The sequence below is a fragment of the Hyla sarda genome, chromosome 2 (genome assembly GCF_029499605.1).
Source record: "Hyla sarda isolate aHylSar1 chromosome 2, aHylSar1.hap1, whole genome shotgun sequence".
In the NCBI taxonomy this organism is placed as follows: Eukaryota; Metazoa; Chordata; class Amphibia; order Anura; family Hylidae; genus Hyla; species Hyla sarda.
In genome coordinates, this window is record NC_079190.1 from 37,613,586 (window position 1) to 37,631,340 (window position 17,755).

The window sequence follows — 17,755 nt, forward strand, 5'->3', positions numbered from 1 at the left end:
ATTAATATTCATATATGCTAATTAGATCACGTACGAACAATTATCCCAGACGCCTCCAACTTTATTATTTCAATGTAATAGCCATTATTACTGTATCCACAATACCAGATCGATTACGATACGTAAGAGTAGATCGAAAGCGAGTGAGTAGGTGTAGAACTACAAGTCGCAGCATGCGTCTGCTTGAGGATGCACTTCTTTAAAAGGCTATGTCTTCTACTAAAAGCCTATATACAGACCTATATAGTGCAATGAGGCACTCACATGTAATAATGGCAAAGAAGTGTCTAGATAATGATAGTCTTATGCAACGTTTCCCAAGCAGGGTGCCTCCAGCTGTTGCAAAACCACAACTCCCAGCATGCCCGGACAGCCTGTTGGCTGTCTGGGCATGCTGGAAGTTGTAGTTTTGCAACGGCTAGCTTGAGAAACACAGGTCTATAGACAAGTAAAACGTCTTTGCAGTTGTATATAGTGCCTCTAAGATCACAATATATGCAAATCCCACCAGCCCCCTAATCAGTATTCATATATATGTTAATTAGATCACTAAAGCACAATTATCCTAGACGCCTTTAATTTTAATAGACACTATAATCTAGATTGATTACAATACGTAAGAAAGGATTAGAGGCTAGTAAGTAGATGTGGAACTACAAGTCACAGCATGCACTTCTTAAACGGTGTGTATATATATATATATATATATATATATATATATATATATGTCTTAGTCCCCTCTTACACTATACATTAATCCGTTTTTAAAGATCCGTTATATGTTCCGTTATGAAAACCCTGAAAATCGGCCGTTACAAAATCCCATAATAGTCTATTCTAATAAAAGCCTATACGGATCTATATCTATGGCAATAAGGTACTCACATGTGATAATGGCCATAGTGACGCGAGGAGTTGTCACCCGCCGTCTCCTCCACCTCCATCAGCAGGTAGTCCTGGCTCTCATTCCGGAGGGCGGTGATGGGACAGTTGTTATTCCGGCTCACATAAGGCTCACAGTGGCTCATGGTTATTCCAAAAATTCTCCCCGGGAAGAACTCTTCTCCCCCGGCACAGGCATGCAACACCTCAGAGTGTGTTCTTCATCGGCAGAGATGGCAGCGATGCTCCCTGTATCCTTAGACAAGGAGCACAGCTCCTCCACAAGCCCCTGGCATGCTTTTTATTCCCTGTATCTGGTCCCTCAGCTCCACTTTTCATGAATTTGTCTTCACACGCCCTCTGGTGGCAGGATGCAGAATGCAGCCTCAGTGCAGAGATCTGATGATTTCTCATTATTGTTTTTCCATCTTGTCACCAAATAATTTTTTTATTTTATTTTTTTTCAATTTAAAAACATGATTGGAGAGATGAACTATAATCAAAAGACGTAAGTAATCTAAACATATATTTGATTTGCTTCTTTCATCTTTAACAATGCCTCTAAAAAGGGATTGGATAAAACTTTGTATGTTCCAGCATAACTTCCAAATGGCTAAAGATACAGTTTTTTTTAAATGAAACTTGTTACACATGTTACTTCTATGTCAACTAAAAATATAGTATGGGTAAATCAATCCTCATTTGCAAGGGTGGGGGGTTTGTCTGGAGTCCCATGCAAGTCTATGAGACTTCTGATACATCTCCTGATCATGTTACTCTTGGGCTGCAGTAATTGCCCAAATTTACATATGGTATACTGAGGATTTACATGTGGGTATACTGAAGATTTACATGTGGTATACTGAGGAGTTACATGTGGGTATACTGAAGATTTACATGTGGTATACTGAGGAGTTACATGTGGGTATACTGAAGATTTACATGTGGTATACTGAAGATTTACATGTGGTATAATGAGGAGTTACATGAGGATATACTGAGGAGTTACATGTGGTATACTGAGGATTTACATGTGGTATCCTAAGGATCTACATGTGGGTATACTGAGGATCTACATGTGGGTATACTGAGGATTTACATGTGAATATACTGAGGATTTACATGTGAATATACTGAGGATTTACATGTGGGTATCCTGAGGATTTACATGTGAATATACTGAGGATTTACATGTGATATACTGAGGATTTACATGTGGTTATACTGAGGATTTACATGTGAATATACTGAGGATTTACATGTGGTATACTGAGGATTTACATGTGGTATACTGAGAATTTACATGTGGTTATACTGAGGATTTACATGTGAATATACTGAGGATTTACATGTGGGTATACTGAGGAGTTACATGTGGGTATCCTGAGGATTTACATGTGGTACAATGAGGATTTACATCTGGGTATCCTGAGAATTCACATGTGGGTATACTGAGGATTTACATGTGGGTATACTAAGGATTTACATGTGGTATACTGAGGATTTACATGTGGTTATACTGAGGATTTACATGTGGTATACTGAGGATTTACATGTGGTATACTGAGGATTTACATGTGGTATACTGAGGATTTACATGTGAATATACTGAGGATTTACATGTGGGTATACTGAGGAGTTACATGTGGTATACTGAGGATTTACATGTGGGTATACTGAGGATTTACATGTGAGTATACTGAGGAGTTACATGTGGTATACTGAGGATTTACATGTGAATATACTGAGGATTTACATGTGGTACAATGAGGATTTACATCTGGGTATCCTGAGAATTCACATGTGGGTATACTGAGGATTTACATGTGGGTATACTACGGATTTACATGTGGTATACTGAGGATTTACATGTGGTATACTGAGGATTTACATGTGGTTATACTGAGGAGTTACATGTGGTATACTGAGGATTTACATGTGGGTATACTGAGGATTTACATGTGGGTATACTGAGGAGTTACATGTGGTATACTGAGGATTTACATGTGGTATACTGAGGATTTACATGTGGTATACTGAGGATTTACATGTGAATATACTGAGGATTTACATGTGGGTATCCTGAGGATTTACATGTGGTACAATGAGGATTTACATGTGGGTATCCTGAGAATTCACATGTGGGTATACTGAGGATTTACATGTGGGTATATTAAGGATTTACATGTGGTATACTGAGGATTTACATGTGGTATACTGAGGAGTTACATGTGGTTATACTGAGGATTTACATGTGGTATACTGAGGATGTACATGTGGGTATACAGAGGATTTACATGTGGTATACTGAGGATTTACATGTGAATATACTGAGGATTTAAATGTGGGTATACTGAGGAGTAACATGTGGTATACTGAGGATTTACATGTGGGTATACTGAGGATTTACATGTGAGTATACTGAGGAGTTACATGTGGTACACTGAGGATTTACATGTGAATATACTGAGGATTTACATGTGAATATACTGAGGATTTACATGTGAATATACTGAGGATTTACATGTGAATATACTGAGGATTTACATGTGGTATACTGAAGATTTACATGTGGTATACTGAGGATTTACATGTGGTATACTGAGGATTTACATGTGGTATACTGAGGATTTACATGTGGGTATACAGAGGATTTACATGTGGTATACTGAGGATTTACATGTGGTATACTGAGGATTTACATGTGGTATACTGAGGATTTACATGTGAATATACTGAGGATTTACATGTGAATATACTGAGGATTTACATGTGGGTATCCTGAGGATTTACATGTGGGTATACTGAGGATTTACATGTGGTATACTGAGGATTTACATGTGAATATACTGAGGATTTACATGTGGTATACTGAGGATTTACATGTGAATATACTGAGGATTTACATGTGATATACTGAGGATTTACATGTGGTTATACTGAGGATTTACATGTGAATATACTGAGGATTTACATGTGATATACTGAGGATTTACATGTGGTTATACTGAGGATTTACATGTGAATATACTGAGGATTCACATGTGGGTATACTGAGGAGTTACATGTGGGTATCCTGAGGATTTACATGTGGTACAATGAGGATTTACATGTGGGTAAACTGAGGATTTACATGTGGGTATACTAAGGATTTACATGTGGTATACTGAGGATTTACATGTGGTATACTGAGGATTTACATGTGGTTATACTGAGGATTTACATGTGGGTATACTGAGGATTTACATGTGGTATACTGAAGATTTACATGTGGTTATACTGAGTATTTACATGTGGGTATACTGAGGATTTACATGTGGTATACTGAAGATTTACATGTGGTATACTGAGGATTTTATTTTTTTCAATTTAAAAACATGATTGGAGAGATGAACTATAATCAAAAGACGTAAGTAATCTAAACATATATTTGATTTGCTTCTTTCATCTTTAACAATGCCTCTAAAAAATGCCGCTCCTTCTCTACAAGGGATTGGATAAAACTTTGTATGTTCCAGCATAACTTCCAAATGGCTAAAGATACAGTTTTTTTTAAATGAAACTTGTTACACATGTTACTTCTATGTCAACTAAAAATATAGTATGGGTAAATCAATCCTCATTTGCAAGGGTGGGGGGTTTGTCTTGAGTCCCATGCAAGTCTATGAGACTTCTGATACATCTCCTGATCATGTTACTCTTGGGCTGGAGTAATTGCCCAAATTTACATATGGTATACTGAGGATTTACATGTGGGTATACTGAAGATTTACATGTGGTATACTGAAGATTTACATGTGGTATACTGAGGAGTTACATGTGAATATACTGAGGATTTACATGTGAATATACTGAGGATTTACATGTGGGTATACTGAAGATATACATGTGGTATACTGAGGAGTTACATGTGGGTATACTGAAGATTTACATGTGGTATACTGAGGAGTTACATGTGGGTATACTGAAGATTTACATGTGGTATACTGAGGAGTTACATGTGGGTATACTGAAGATTTACATGTGGTATACTGAAGATTTACATGTGGTATACTGAGGAGTTACATGTGGATATACTGAGGAGTTACATGTGGGTATACTGAGGATTTACATGTGGTATCCTGAGGATCTACATGTGGGTATACTGAGGATTTACATGTGAATATACTGAGGATTTACATGTGAATATACTGAGGATTTACATGTGGGTATCCTGAGGATTTACATGTGGGTATACTGAGGATTTACATGTGGTATACTGAGGATTTACATGTGGTATACTGAGGATTTACATGTGAATATACTGAGGATTTACATGTGGTTATACTGAGGATTTACATGTGAATATACTGAGGATTTACATGTGGTATACTGAGGATTTACATGTGGTATACTGAGGATTTACATGTGGTTATACTGAGGATTTACATGTGAATATACTGAGGATTTACATGTGGGTATACTGAGGAGTTACATGTGGGTATCCTGAAGATTTACATGTGGTACAATGAGGATTTACATCTGGGTATCCTGAGAATTCACATGTGGGTATACTGAGGATTTACATGTGGGTATACTAAGGATTTACATGTGGTTATACTGAGGATTTACATGTGGTATACTGAGGATTTACATGTGGTATACTGAGGATTTACATGTGAATATACTGAGGATTTACATGTGGGTATACTGAGGAGTTACATGTGGTATACTGAGGATTTACATGTGGGTATACTGAGGATTTACATGTGAGTATACTGAGGAGTTACATGTGGTATACTGAGGATTTACATGTGAATATACTGAGGATTTACATGTGGTACAATGAGGATTTACATCTGGGTATCCTGAGAATTCACATGTGGTATACTGAGGATTTACATGTGGTATACTGAGGATTTACATATGGTTATACTGAGGAGTTACATGTGGGTATACTGAGGATTTACATGTGAGTATACTGAGGATTTACATGTGGTATACTGAGGATTTACATGTGAATATACTGAGGATTTACATGTGGTATACTGAGGATTTACATGTGAATATACTGAGGATTTACATGTGGGTATACTGAGGAGTTACATGTGGGTATCCTGAGGATTTACATGTGGTACAATGAGGATTTACATGTGGGTATCCTGAGAATTCACATGTGGGTATACTGAGGATTTACATGTGGGTATACTAAGGATTTACATGTGGTATACTGAGGATTTACATGTGGTATACTGAGGATTTACATGTGGTTATACTGAGGATTTACATGTGGTATACTGAGAATGTACATGTGGGTATACAGAGATTTACATGTGGTATACTGAGGATTTACATGTGAATATACTGAGGATTTAAATGTGGGTATACTGAGGAGTTACATGTGGTATACTGAGGATTTTCATGTGGGTATACTGAGGATTTACATGTGAGTATACTGAGGAGTTACATGTGGTATACTGAGGATTTACATGTGAATATACTGAGGATTTACATGTGGTATACTTATACTGAGGATTTACATGTGAATATACTGAGGATTTACATATGGGTATACTGAGGATTTACATGTGGTTATACTGAGGATTTACATGTGGTATACTGAGGATTTACATGTGGTATACTGAAGATTTACATGTGGTTATACTGAGGATTTACATGTGGGTATACTGAGGATTTACATGTGGTATACTGAGGATTTACATGTGGTATACTGAGGATTTTATTTTTTTCAATTTAAAAACATGATTGGAGAGATGAACTATAATCAAAAGACGTAAGTAATCTAAACATATATTTGATTTGCTTCTTTCATCTTTAACAATGCCTCTAAAAAATGCCGCTCCTTCTCTACAAGGGATTGGATAAAACTTTGTATGTTCCAGCATAACTTCCAAATTGCTAAAGATACAGTTTTTTTTAAATGAAACTTGTTACACATGTTACTTCTATGTCAACTAAAAATATAGTATGGGTAAATCAATCCTCATTTGCAAGGGTGGGGGGTTTGTCTGGAGTCCCATGCAAGTCTATGAGACTTCTGATACATCTCCTGATCATGTTACTCTTGGGCTGGAGTAATTGCCCAAATTTACATATGGTATACTGAGGATTTACATGTGGGTATACTGAAGATTTACATGTGGTATACTGAAGATTTACATGTGGTATACTGAGGAGTTACATGTGGTATACTGAGGAGTTACATGTGGATATACTGACGAGTTACATGTGGTATCCTGAGGATCTACATGTGGGTATACTGAGGATTTACATGTGAATATACTGAGGATTTACATGTGGGTATCCTGAGGATTTACATGTGGTATCCTGAGGATCTACATGTGGGTATACTGAGGATTTACATGTGGGTATACTGAGGATTTACATGTGAATATACTGAGGATTTACATGTGAATATACTGAGGATTTACATGTGAATATACTGAGGATTTACATGTGAATATACTGAGGATTTACATGTGGTATACTGAGGATTTACATGTGGTATACTGAGGATTTACATGTGGGTATACTGAGGATTTACATGTGGTATACTGAGGATTTACATGTGAATATACTGAGGATTTACATGTGGGTATCCTGAGGATTTACATGTGGGTATACTGAGGATTTACATGTGGGTATACTAAGGATTTACATGTGGGTATACTGAGGATTTACATGTGAATATACTGAGGATTTACATGTGATATACTGAGGATTTACATGTGAATATACTGAGGATTTACATGTGGTATACTGAGGAGTTACATGTGGGTATCCTGAGGATTTACATGTGGGTATACTGAGGATTTACAAGTGGTATACTGAGGATTTACATGTGGTATTCTGAGGATTTACATGTGAATATACTGAGGATTTACATGTGATATACTGAGGATTTACATGTGAATATACTGAGGATTTACATGTGGTATACTGAGGAGTTACATGTGGGTATCCTGAGGATTTACATGTGGTATAATGAGGATTTACATGTGGGTATCCTGAGGATTTACATGTGGGTATACTGAGGATTTACATGTGGTATACTGAAGATTTACATGTGGTATACTGAGGATTTACATGTGGTATACTGAGAATTTACATGTGGTATACTGAGGATTTACTTGTGAATATACTGAGGAGTTACATGTGGGTATACTGAGGAGTTACATGTGGCTATATTTAGGATTTACATGTGGGTATCCTGAGGATTTACATGTGGTATACTGAGGATTTACATGTGGGTATAATGAGAAGTTACACGTGGGTATACTGAGGATTTACATGTGAGTATACTGAGAATTTACATGTGAGTATACTGAGAATTTACATGTGAGTATACTGAGAAGTTACATGTGAGTATACTGAGGATTTACATGTGGGTATACTGAGGAGTTTTATGTGGGTATACTTAGGATTTACATGTTGTATACTGAGGATTTACATGTGAGTATACTGAGAAGTTACATGTGGGTATACTGAGCAGTTACATGTGGGTATACTTAGGATTTACATGTTGTATACTGAGGATTCACATGTGGGTATCCTGAGGATTTACATGTGGTATACTGAGGATTTACATGTGGTATACTGAGGATTTACATGTGGGTATACTGAGGATTCACATGTGGATATACTGAGGATTTACATGTGAATATACTGAGGAGTCCCATGTGGTATACTGAGGAGTTACATGTGGATATACTGAGGAGTTACATGTGGATATACTGAAGATTTACATGTGGGTATACTGAGGAGTTACACGTGGGTATACTGAGGATTTGCATGTGGTTATACTGAGGGTTTTCCACTGACCCATCCTATATGACCCTTAGACTAAGTTCACACATAGTATCAATGCTCATAAAGTTGATAAAAGACATGGGTCCATCAAGTTCCCCCTATATCTCTACTGTGTCCTTCCTGTGTTAATCCAGATGAAGGCAAAAAAAAACCCTCATGAGGATGGTGCCAATTGCCCCATACCAGGAGGAAAAAATCCTTCCTGACTTCAAATAAGGCATCAGGATAAATCCCTGGATCAATGTTCTGTCCATATAAATCTAGTTTCCATAACCTGTAATATTATTACTCCACAGAAATGTATGGGGTGTCCCGGTACAGGACCTGGTCCTGTCCCTGTCTAAAGTCCCCTCAGCCAGAGTCCCTTCATTCCCATAGGGCTCTCCTGCAGGGCTTACCCCTGGTCGCCTCATATAAATTATGTATATTGTATAGATAATATCATGTATAGGACCTTTCCTGGGTCATGTGTTGTACAGTTGTGATGTATAATTGTTTAAGGAACTTACTGGGTCATGTGATGTGCCCAGAGTTCACTGGGTTCAGGACTTACAGGTTTGCTGACCAATGAGCTTAGTCCAGCCTCCTATTATATAAGGGGCTGTAGCCACTAAATTCGCTCTCATGGTTCCTGCTCTTCAGCTCTCTTAGTTCCGGACTATCGAGCAAGCACAATCCGCAATCAGCATAACTTCAATTCATCTAGGACAAAGTCTAAGAACCTGCAGCCACTAAACCATGCGTTACCAAGCTCAATCTACCAAATCCTGTGTGACTACTACCAGCTAAAATCTTATAATTAGTAGCACAGTGGCCGGCATAAAACAGCTCATTGTTTCAAGTCCCAGTGAAGTCTGTGAGGAGCCTGTATCCCGGTTACCTCTAAAGAGACTGTTTCTGTGTAAAAACTGTTGCATAAAATCTGCAAGTAAAGTTCTCCAGTTAATTCATAAAACCTGCTGTGGACATTCCATTTATTCCCTACTGTTTCTGGGCAGGTTGGCGGTAGGACCATTAACTCTAAGCAAACCACACCCTGGCGTCACGACATTCAAGGGTTAATACCACCAGATCCTGTAACATTACCGCAACACCCCAGACACCACAATTCTCCTGGTTCACCACATATATCTAGGCCTCTTTTAGGCTGGAACTCCACTGAGGTTTTTTTTTTTCAAAAACGCAGTAAAAAAAAACGCCAATTTTCCCGCACGGCGTTTTTTCAGATGTTAGCTGCAAGTCAATGGTAAACTGCAAAATGCCAGATTCACTTGGCGTTTTTCAGTTTGGCGTTTTTTTAATCCTTTTGGCGTTTTGCAGCAATTTCAGGCTCAGAGGCTGGATTTTCAAAACGCCTGCCAAAACCTAGTTTGGCTTTTTTTGCCCTGAAATCGTGGCGTTTTCCTCCCATAGAAGTCCATGGGGGAGCAAAAACACCAAGAAAAACGCCATGTTGGTTTTAAATTTTGCGTTTTTGCAGGCGGTTTTTATTCTTTTTTGGACTTTAGCGATCCAAAAAAATTATGGAGATACCTTTTCTATTAAAATTCCGTAGGGTACCATAAAAAAAATGTATAAAATTTTTATTTTATTACGAAATGTTTATTCATTTTTAAACAGGGATCAATTTATGTGAGCGGGTAAAGCGCTAAAAATGTAGCCGACAATAATAAAAATGTAGTGTGTGTGTGTGTTTTTCACTTAATTTTTTTACATTTTTTAGGTAGTACTACTACTCCCAGCATGGAACACACTGTTCCATGATGGGAGTAGTAGTTACCTGTACTTATTGACAGATCGCCCGTTGTGATCCTCTTGTATAATGTATTGATGCGGCGGCCGCACTTCTCTGGTCCCCTGCACTGACGTATATATACACATATTAATATTTCCCGCAGAGAGCTGTGATTGGTCAGATGGTTCCAGCCAATCACAGCTGTCTGTGAGAAATCAGAATGTGTATATATACGGCGTGCAGGGGACCATAGTAGAGCGCCGGCAGCTGCATCTATACATTATGAAGGAGGATCACAGCGGGTGTCAGGAGTGATACCCGCAGTGATCTTTCCTTAACTACAAGTACTACTACTCCCAACATGGAGTACACTCTGCTCCATGCTGGGAGCTGTAGTACCTGCATTAATAGACAGATCGCAGCGAGTGTCAGAAATTACTCTCGCTGCGATCTGTCTATTAATGCAGGTACTACAGCTCCCAGCATGAGGCAGAGTGGGCTCCATGTTGGGAGTAGTAGTGCCTGCTTAAGGACACATCACAGTGGATGTCACTACTGACACCCTCTGTGATCGTCCTGTCTATAGCAGAGATGGAGCGGCTGTATACATCGCTCACATCCCTGCTCTGCACTATATTCCGGGCCGGCCACTCATTCATTCATCTTTTCCTCAGAGCTGTGATTGGCTGAAACCATCCGGCCAATCACAGCTCTCGGCGGAGAATATAAACGGCCAGTGATGTGAATAGAGCAGAGATGTGAGTGCTGTATAGAGCCACATCACTGCTATATTATGGACGATCGCATCAGGTGTCAGACTGACACCGGAGCGATATGTCTATAGTACAGGTACTACTACTCCCATCATGGAACAGTCTTGCTCCATGCTGGGAGTAGTAGTACTACAAGAAAAATGTGGGGAAAAAAGAGAAAAAAAAAGTTAAACACACACACACTTTATAAAAAAATAATTTATTAAAATTTTGTTATAGAAAAAAAACATTTAGTTAAATAAATTTTTACATCCCTACTGCATCCTTTTTTTTAAATTTTTTTTGTACCCAACTATTTTGTAAAAAAAAAACGCAAAAGGAGCCAAAAACGGCAAATTCCACACTAAGGTAAAACACCAGAAAAAAAGCCAAAATGCAGGGAAAAACTGTGGCAGTTTTTCTGGCGTTTTTTCTGGCGTTTTTATGCCTTTATAGAGTTCACCATGACCACTTTCTCACTGCTCTTACAGTAAAGAACCCCCGTCTGTGCTGGTGTAGAAACCTTCTTTCCTCTAATCGTAGAGCAGTGGTCTTCAACCTGCGGACCTCCAGATGTTGCAAAACTACAACCCCCACCATGGGAGTTGTAGTTTTGCAACATTTGGAGGTCCGCAGGTTGAAGACCACTGTCGTAGAGGATGCCCCCTTGTTATAGATACAGTCCTGGCAGTGGCGTCGCTAGGGGGGGGGGGGGGGGGGCCAGAGGGAGCCATGCCCCCCCCCCCCCCCTAGATCAGGCCGTGCCCCCCCTTGGGCCCCCCCAATTTAAAATAAATAGGGATGTCCCGATACATTGATGGCTCCGCCCCCAGCACAGGAGAGGACCGGCCAAGAGCTGACAGGTCACACAGCAGAGCGGCCGCTTCATGTGAGGTGAGTGATGTCCCGTGTCCTCCCTCTCTCCCCCCTGATCAGCAGTATAACCCGGGGCTGAGTAATGTGTATGGTAGCAGTCCAGAGGGGTCACTTTTCCCTCCTCCAGTGTCCACAGGTCACCAACAGGTCACATTATCACAACAATTTTTGGGAAAAATCGCGGCAAAAATTGCGCGCTTTTACCGCAATTTTTGCCGCGATTTTTCCATAAATTGTTCTGGTAATGTGACCTGTTGGAGACCTGTGGACACTGGAGGAGGGAAAGTGACCCCTCTGGAAGGACAACGTGTGAACACATTAACCCTTCATTAACCCCTCAAGGGTACATTCACATGTACAGGATCTGCTGCATATTTTTGCTGCATATTTTGTGCAGCTGATTTTGCAACCCATTAGCTTCAATAGGTAGCAAAATCAGCTGCAGAAAATATGCAGCAGATCCTGTACGTGTGAGCTAAGGGCTCATTCAGGGGTGGATCCACAGTGTATTTTACGCTGCGGATCTGCCGACAATGGACCCTACAGTGCTGCCTCCATCTGTGCCTGCTCATAACGGCAATCCTCCGCTAAGAGCAGACACACTGTGATGTGTATACTCGCACACATCATGGCTGCTCCTCCTGCTCTCTGAACTAGGCCGAGAACAGCCGCGGTGTGTGCGAGTATACACATCAAAGCATGTCTGCTCGTAGCGGAGGATTGCTGTTATGAGCAGGCACAGATGGAGGCAGCACTGTAGGGTCCATTGTCAGGGGTCCGCAGCGTAAAATATGCTGGGGATCCATCCGTGTATATGAGTCCTAAGGACACAAGGCGTATGTGTACGCACAGCGCCTGCTCCCACTGTGTTGTATAAATCATTAGCTAGAACCCTCGGCTAATGCCAGACATCACCAATCAGGCTGATGTCCGACATTAACACTTTAGATGCCGCTATCAAAGTTGATGGTAGTGTCCAAAAGTTTTAACGCCTTAAGGTCCGAGCATTTTTCCGTTTTTGTACTTTTGTTTTTTCCTCCTCACCTTTTAAAAATCATAACCCTTTCAATTTTGCACCTAAAAGTCCATATGATGGCTTAATTTTTGCGCCACCAATTCTACTTTATAATGACATCAGTCATTTACCCAAAAATCTATGGCAAAAACGGAAAAAAAATCATTGTGTGTTTATATATATATATATATATATATATATATATATATATATATGTGTGTGTATATATATATATATATATATATATATATATAAACAAACAACAAAAAACGTGGTCTCAAATGGCTGGAGGTGCTCAACCCCAAATGCGGTTGAGCATTTATACTGGGGGAGCAGATCCTGCCCTTGTAGTCCGTTGCTAAGGGCGATCCCCAGCATAAAAATGCATACAATGGAGGATGCCTGCAGCGGACTACAAGTGCCACAATAGAATCCTACACCAGATAGACGGTGTGGATGTGTAACAATTAGAATACAATACAGGAATATGGGTGCACTACTGTGGTAGATGTATACAATACATTGGCTAATCCCTCAACACTGATGTTAAAATTGAGACATTCGCCAGTGTATCCTTATATGAAGGACACACCAGAGCCCGCACACCAACGCCAAGGTTTCTCAAATTGGTGTGAGACCTAACGCTAATCCTACCTGTGCTTGATAAACAGAACAGGGGCCAGTGGGCAATTACGGCAGCATTCGATTGACTCACAACTTCCTCCCAGATACCCTCCAGCGTGACTGAGCACACATGCAATGGGAGGAGGGAGGCAAGCTGCAAGCCCCACCTGAGTTGGCTATTATGGGTGCCTGGCCTCACAGGTGCTACCTTAATGCTGCCTTGTAGATATTCAAGGAGCATTAATGTTGGAGTTTATACACCTCCAAATATAAAATTTAAACAAACAACAAAAAACGTGGTCTCAAATGGCTGGAGGTGCTCAACCCCAAATGCGGTTGTGCATATATACTGGGGGAGCAGATCCTGCCCTTGTAGTCCGTTGCTAGGGGCGATCCCCAGCATAAAAATGCATACAATGGAGGATGCCTGCAGCGGACTACAAGTGCCACAATAGAATCCTACACCAGATAAACGGTGTGGATGTGTAACAATTAGAATACAATACAGGAATATGGGTGCACTACTGTGGTAGATGTATACAATGACATTGGCTAATCCCTCAACACTGATGTTAAAATTGAGACATTCGCCAGTGTATCCTTATATGAAGGACACACCAGAGCCCGCACACCAACACCATTGTTACACATCCACACTGTTTATCTGGTGTAGGATTCTATTGTGGCACTTGTAGTCCGCTGCAGGCATCCTCCATTGTATGCATTTTTATGCTGGGGATCGCCCCTAGCAACGGACTACAAGGGCAGGATCTGCTCCCCCAGTATAAATGCACAACCGCATTTGGGGTTGAGCACCTCCAGCCATTTGAGACCACGTTTTTTGTTGTTTGTTTAAATGTTATATTTGGAGGTGTATAAACTCCAAAATGAATGCGCCTTGAATATCTATCTAGCACCTGTGAGGCCAGGCACCTATATTAGCCAGCTCAGGTGGGGCTTGCAGCTTGCCTCCCTCCTCCCATTGCATGTGTGCTCAGTCACGCTGGAGGGTATCTGGGAGGAAGTTGTGAGTCAACCGAATGCTGCCATAATTTCCCACTGGCCCCTGTTTTGCTTATCAAGCACAGGTAGGATTAACGTTAGGTCTCGCACCAATTTGAGAAACCTTGGCGTTGGTGTGCGGGCTCTGGTGTGTCCTTCATATAAGGATACACTGGCGAATGTCTCAATTTTAACATCAGTGTTGAGGGATAGCCAATGTATTGTTTACATCTACCACAGTAGTGCACCCATATTCCTGTATTATATATACACATACACACGTTTTAAAATTGCCCCCCCACTTTTGTCACTGGCCCCCCATGTGCCCCCCCTAAATTTGAATGCTGGAGACGCCACTGAGTCCTGGGTATAAATAGATCAGGGGAGAGATCAATGTACCGTCCCCTGATATATTTATACATAGTTTTTAGGTCACCTAAGTCTATGCTCGCACCTCGAAATTTGAGTGCTGCCTGAACCTTCCTTTTGTATACTTTGTATTTGCCACCGCGGTGTGCACCCGTGTATTAGATAGTTGTGCTTAGTGCTTACTTATAGGGTGGTGATTGTATATAAGTGACAAATACATGGCAAACATAGAACAGCAGACATTATCCAGCAATGTCATATACCCAAGAGAATGCAACCAATCCAAGTTTATCCTATTGTCATTGACTGATGAGGCCTATATTGATATGAATACAATAATATAATATATTATAAAGAGGAACAGACGCACACCCGCCGTAGATGAAACAATAAGGTCCAGACACCAGGAGGCCATGTAGTGTACCCAGATGGGTGAAGAAGCGACAGAGATCCAGATGCTTCCTGGAGTCACGGTCTCATTAAGGACTTCCAGCAGACGCACAGAGGGCAGAAGCCGATTGTATTTTCGGCAAAAATATTCCATTACTGATGCCTGGTGTATGTGACTGCATTGTGCGTATGGCAGAACATAGTACTGTATTTATTTATTTATATAGCGCCTACAGATTCCGCAGCGCTATATGCTGTATATGCTGTAGTACAGTGTTTCCCGACCAGGGTGCCTACAGCTGTTGCAAAACTACAACTCCTACAACCCTAAGGGTTTTCAGAGCCAATTGAATGCGTCTATGCAGAATTCCTGCAGAATGTCCACATGAATTCTGCATGAACACTCAGCGCATGGGAAACAGTGCTTTTTATTCATTATTAAACTTCAATTTAGTGCGGCATCCATGCAAATTCCGCACTAAATTTGCATGAAATTCGCATCTTGCCCCATTCACTTCACTGGGCTTCCGCAGCTGAATTCCGCAAATATATAAGACATGAGTGATATGTTTTTGCAGAATGCGAAATGTGGAATTTTAGCTGCGGAATGTCCACAGCGAAAACTCTGCAGTGTTAATGGGACTGTGGAATCCCATCGAAGTTTACAGGGCTATAAACACATGCTGAATTTCCATGCGGATTTTCATGCAGAAATTCTGGCATGTGAACATAGCCTTACAGTGAATAGCACTCTGCTTATCTACCATGAAACTGAATTGTAGGTTAGATAGGAGAGCCAACATAAAATCGTAATGACAGGGTCCATCACCTACCAACACCAACTTGCGTTAACAAGGCATCCTGAGGCTATGTTCACACGAAAGAATACCCGCATGGAGAATCTACATGCGGACATTCCGGACACGGCGGGGCACAGGCATAATATGCCAGCACTAGGAGCGCACAGGAATGCACCACCTCATAGACGGCTATGCATTCCGTGCGGGCTCTACACAAAGAATAAATTTGTTCGTTCTTTGTGCGGACACAAAAAATGGAATTTCCGTGCCGGAAACATCTCACACGGAAACCGCCATGTGCACAGTGCAGCAGAATCCGGTTGAATCTGGCACGGAAATTCCGACGAGTAAACCTAGCCTTAGGGTTGCGACGAGTAAACCTAGCCTTAGGGTTGCGACGAGTAAACATAGCCTTAGGGTTGCAGGCCAGTCAAATTAGTTGAGGACACGTTTTCATTATGCTTTGTATTTTAATTTAAAATAATAAAAGTTTTTAGAACCTGATGTAAGCTTGTCTAATACCATTACGCATACAAATGTCAATAAAAGCAATGAAATGGCTGGATAGTGTTAATTCCTTACCACAAGCAATGAATTGTTACTGCACAGATAATGGGGGAGATTTATCAAAACCTGCCCAGAGGAAAAGTTACTGAGTTGCCCATAGCAACCAATCAGATCGCTACTTTCGTTTTTCAGAGGCCTTTTCAAAAGTGAAAGAAGCAATCTGATTGGTTGCTATGGGCAACTCTGCAACTTTTCCTCTGGGCAGGTTTTGATAAATCTCCCCTAAAGAGATATATAAGAACCATTTAAAGAGATAAGTGACTTTATAACTGTGGTGCAACCAATCCATTCAAGGTAAGTACACTCAAGAGAATCAAATGGCATAAAATTTTAAGGGGTACTCCGCTGCTCAACGTTTGACTAGACTTGCGTTGAGGGGGGGGGGGAGGGGGGGCGTGACGCCATGAGGGGGCAGGACTATGACATCACAAGCTCCCGGCTCCAGCGTTCGGAACAGTTTGTTCCAAACGCTAAGCAGTGGAGTACTCCTTTAAAGTGTACCGGTCATTAAAAAAAAAAAACAACAACAATGTAATAGAAACACGTAGGTTTGATAAAACTCACCATTTGTGTGTAACGCTACAGACCCCAAGCTTCCAGGTGCACGGGATGAAGCGCACAGCCGTTGTGCTGGACAATCTACGACCACAGAAAACCCAAACGGAAATGGACGTTTAATGCAGAAGTTATAAAATAAAAGTTGGATTTTATAAATGTTCGTGTCGGATATCTTTCCCTGCCAGGATCATTTCCCTTTCAATAAAAACAACAACCTTTGACCTATATAGGGACATTTTAAAAGTTTAGATCGGTCGTGGACGGATTGTACAGATCCCGACCGGACAGTAGAATGAGCGGAGAGAGAAGCTTGCTGCCGTGCACTTCTCTCCCTGGTCTGTGTCCACATGACCGAGACTTTACCATAGACTTATAT

General features: G+C 40.6%; 1 protein-coding gene across 3 annotated transcripts in view; it reads right to left on the reverse strand.

Annotated features, from left to right (window-relative positions):
* TRPC6 (transient receptor potential cation channel subfamily C member 6) overlaps nucleotides 1-17,487 on the reverse strand; it is a 227,461-nt gene extending 209,974 nt beyond the window's left edge. Inside the window, exon 1 of one of the 3 annotated variants that reach the window (XM_056561538.1) lies at nucleotides 17,386-17,487. Coding sequence is in view for 1 of the 3 variants with exons in the window: in XM_056561533.1 (XP_056417508.1) it covers nucleotides 886-1,028 (143 nt within the window). In the remaining 2 variants the exon portion in view is untranslated. Of the gene's footprint in view, nucleotides 1-885; nucleotides 1,196-16,836; nucleotides 16,888-17,385 lie in introns of those variants that run through there. The other 2 variants (XM_056561536.1, XM_056561533.1) reach the window with 2 other exon arrangements.
* Nucleotides 17,488-17,755: the final 268 nt, after the last annotated feature.